General features: G+C 43.1%; 1 protein-coding gene across 1 annotated transcript; it reads right to left on the bottom strand.

Moving 5' to 3' along the window:
- Positions 1–481: 481 nt before the first annotated feature.
- BBBOND_0006570 (hypothetical protein, conserved) lies at positions 482–1,471 on the bottom strand (the record flags this gene model as incomplete). Its single annotated transcript, XM_012915482.1, has 1 exon — positions 482–1,471. The coding sequence occupies one exon, from the start codon at positions 1,469–1,471 to the stop codon at positions 482–484; it is 990 nt and encodes a 329-aa protein (XP_012770936.1).
- Positions 1,472–3,992: the final 2,521 nt, after the last annotated feature.

Raw genomic sequence — 3,992 nt, 5'->3', positions numbered from 1 at the left:
GGTATTCAAAGGTCTGGTGGGTTAGGACACAAAATATGTGTTAGGAAAAACAAAAGAATAATCAGAGAGAGACACATGAGCAATTAAAAGAGATGGTTGTCACTTTTTATAATGTGTTTGCTTGTGTGCTGGGGTCTAGTTTAGTCTCCGGTTCTTTTTGAACTCTTCTTCATTGACAAACTTCTGGACAGGCTGCAGGATATCATTTTTTGTAGATTTTGCATCTGAATCTCAGAATCCCTTGAGATTGTAATCCAAACCCAGAGTGAGGTTAGAACTAGTTCAGAGAATGACACAGAGGGGACTTTGTAGAGCACTGTGTGGATGCCAGTATCACTTGAGACTTCCAACAAAGAAATTAGAAGCCTTTAAGTTCAGGCATTCATTAGGAATCACAGTGTACCCAGTGAGAGGGATTCATTTACCACAGAGGAGGCCCACACTGAGTAAGCAGTTTAGTCGGTTCAGTTCAGTCGCTCAGTCATGTCCGACTCTTTGCGACCCCATGAATCGCAGCACGCCAGGCCTCCCTGTCCATCATCAACTCCCAGAGTTCACTCAGACTCACGTCCATCGAGTCAGTGATGCCATCCAGCCATCTCATCCTCTGTCGTCCCCTTCTCCTCCTGCCCCCAATCCCTCCCAGCATCAGAGTCTTTTCCAATGAGTCAACTCTTCGCATGAGGTGGCCAAAGTACTGGAGTTTCAGCTTTAGCATCATTCCCTCCAAAGAAATCCCAGGGCTGATCTCCTTTAGGATGGACTGGTTGGATCTCCTTGCAGTCCAAGGGACTCTCAAGAGTCTTCTCCAATACCACAGTTCAAAAGCATCAATTCTTTGGCGCTCAGCTTTCTTCACAGTCCAACACTCATATCCACACATGACCACAGGAAAAACCATAGCCTTGACTAGACGGACCTTTGTTGGCAAACTAAGGTCTCTGCTTTTGAATATGCTATCTAGGTTGGTCATAGCTTTCCTTCCAAGGAGTAAGCGTCTTTTAATTTCATGGCTGCAATCACCATCTGCAGTGATTTTGGAGCCCCAAAAAATAAAGTCTGACACTGTTTCCCCAGCTATTTCCCATGAAGTGATGGGACCAGATGCCATGATCTTTGTTTTCTGAATGTTGAGTTTTAAGCCAACTTTTTCATGCTCCTCTTTCACCTTCATCAAGAGGCTTTTTAGTTCCTCTTCACTTTCTGCCATAAGGGTGGTGTCATCTGCATATCTGAGGTTATTGATATTTCTCCCGGCAATCTTGATTCCAGCTTGTGCTTCTTTCAGCCCAGCGTTTCTCATGATGTACTCTGCATATAAATTACATAAGCAGGGTGATAATATACAGCCTTGATGTACTCCTTTTCCTGTTTGGAACGAGTCTGTTATTCCATGTCCAGTTCTGACTGTTGTTTCCTGACCTGCATATAGGTTTCTCAAGAGGCAGGTCAGGTGGTCTGGTGTTCCCATCTCTTTCAGAATTTTCCACAGTTTATTGTGACCACACAGTCAAAGGCTTTGGCATAGTCAATAAAGCAGAAATATATGTTTTTCTGGAGCTCTCTTGCATTTTTAAATGATCCAGCAGATGTTGACAATTTGATCTCTGGTTCCTCTGCCTTTTCTAAAACCAGCTTGAACATCTGGAAGTTCACAGTTCATGTATTGCTAAAGCCTGGCTTAGAGAATTTTAAGTATTATTTTACTAGTATGTGAGATAAGTGCAATTATGCGGTAGTTTGAACATTCTTTGTCATTGCCTTTCTTTGGGATTGGAATGAAAACTGACCTTTTCCAGTCCTGTGGCCGCTGCTGAGTTTTCCAAATTTGCTGGCATATTGAGTGCAACACTTTCAAAGCATCATCTTTCAGGATTTGAAATAGCTCAACTGGAATTCCATCACCTCCACTAGCTTTGTTTGTAGTGATGCTCCCTAAGGCGTCTGAGGAGGGCTTACAAATAGCTGTGAAAAGAAGAGAAGCGAAAAGCAAAGGAGAAAAGGAAAGATATAAGCATCTGAATGCAGAGTTCCAAAGAATAGCAAGGAGAGATAAGAAAGCCTTCCTCAGCGATCAATGCAAAGAAATAGAGGAAAACAACAGAATGGGAAAGACTAGAGATCTCTTCAAGAAAATTAGAGATACCAAGGGAACATTAAATGTGAAGATGGGCTCAATAAAGGTCAGAAATGGTATGGACCTAACAGAAGCAGAAGATATTAAGAAGAGGTGGCAAGAATACACAGAAGAACTGTGCAAAAAAAGATCATGTCCCAGATGATCACGATGGTGTGATCACTCACCTAGAGCCAGACATCCTGGAATGTGAAGTCAAGTGGGCCTTAGAAAGCATCACTATGAACAAAGCTAGTGGAGGTTATGGAATTCCACTTGAACTATTTCAAATCCTGAAAGATGATGCTGTGAAAGTGCTGCACTAAATACGCCAGCAAATTTGGAAAACTCAGCAATGGCCACAGGACTGGAAAAGGTCAATTTTCATTCCAATCCAAAGAAAGGCAATGCCAAAGAATGCTCAAACTACCACACAATTGCACTCATCTCACACTCTAGAAAAGTAATGCTCAAAATTCTCCAAGCCAGGCTTCAGCAATATGTGAACTGTGAACTTCCTGATGTTCAAGCTGGTTTTAGAAAAGGCAGAGGAACCAGAGATCAAATTGCCAACATCCACTGGATCATCAAAAAAGCAAGAGATTCCAGGGGAAAAAAAAAACAAAAAACAAACATCTATTTCTGGTTTATTGACTATGCCAAAGCCTTTGACTGTGTGGATCACAATAAACTGTGGAAAATTCTGAAAGAGATGGGAGTACCAGACCACCTGACCTGCCTCTTGAGAAACCTATATGCAGGTCAGGAAGCAACAGTTAGAACTGGACATGGAAAATAGGTTCAAATAGGAAAAGGAGTACGTCAAGGCTGCATATTGTCACCCTGCTTATTTAACTTATATGCAGAGTACATCATGAGAAACGCTGGACTGGAAGAAGCACAAGCTGGAATCAAGATTGCCAGGAGAAATATCAATAACCTCAGATATGCAGATGACACCACCCTTATGGCAGAAAGTGAAGAGGAACTCAAAAGCCTCTTGATGAAAGTGAAAGTGGAGAGTGAAAAAGTTGGCTTAAAGCTCAACATTCAGAAAACGAAGATCATGGCATCTGGTCCCATCACTTCATGGGTTAGGGTTAGGGTTAGGGTTAGGGATAGCGTTAGGGTTAGGGTTAGGGGAAACAGTGGAAACAGTGCCTGACTTTATTTTTTGGGGCTCCAAAATCACTGCAGATGGTGATTGCAGCCATGAAATTAAAAGACGCTTACTCCTTGGAAGGAAAGTTATGACCAGAGACATTACTTTGCCAACAAAGGTCCATCTAGTCAAGGCTATGGTTTTTCCAGTGGTCATGTATGGATGTGAGAGTTGGACTGTGAAGAAGGCTGAGCGCTGAAGAATTGATGCTTTTGAACTGTGGTGTTGGAGAAGACTCTTGAGAGTCCCTTGGACTGCAAGGAGATCCAACCAGTCCATTCTGAAGGAGATCAGCCCTGGGATTTCTTTGGAAGGAATGATGCTGAAGCTGAAACTCCAGTACTTTGGCCACCTCATGCTAAGTGTTGACTCATTGGAAAAGACTCTGATGCTGGGCGGGATTGGGGGCAGGAGGAGAAGGGGACGCCAGAGGATGAGATGGCTGGATGGCATCACTGACTCGCTGGATGTGAGTCTGAGTGAACTCCGGGAGTTGGTGATGGACAGGGAGGCCTGGCGTGCTGCGATTCATGGGGTTGCAAAGAGTCGGACACAACTGAGCGACTGATTTGATCTGATCTGATACCTCAATAAAGCTGTGAGAAAAAAAAAAAAAAGATACAAGAAGAACAATACTGAGATAAAATCCTCAAATAGGGAATTTCCTCATGGTCCAGTAGTTAGTACTCCATGCTTCCTCTGCAGGAGGCACGG

This window comes from Babesia bigemina, scaffold Bbigscaff_8321, assembly GCF_000981445.1.
Source record: "Babesia bigemina genome assembly Bbig001, scaffold Bbigscaff_8321".
Lineage (NCBI taxonomy): Eukaryota > Apicomplexa > Aconoidasida > Piroplasmida > Babesiidae > Babesia > Babesia bigemina.
Note: the sequence above shows the minus strand (reverse complement) of the source record. Positions and strands in the feature narration are given on the sequence as shown.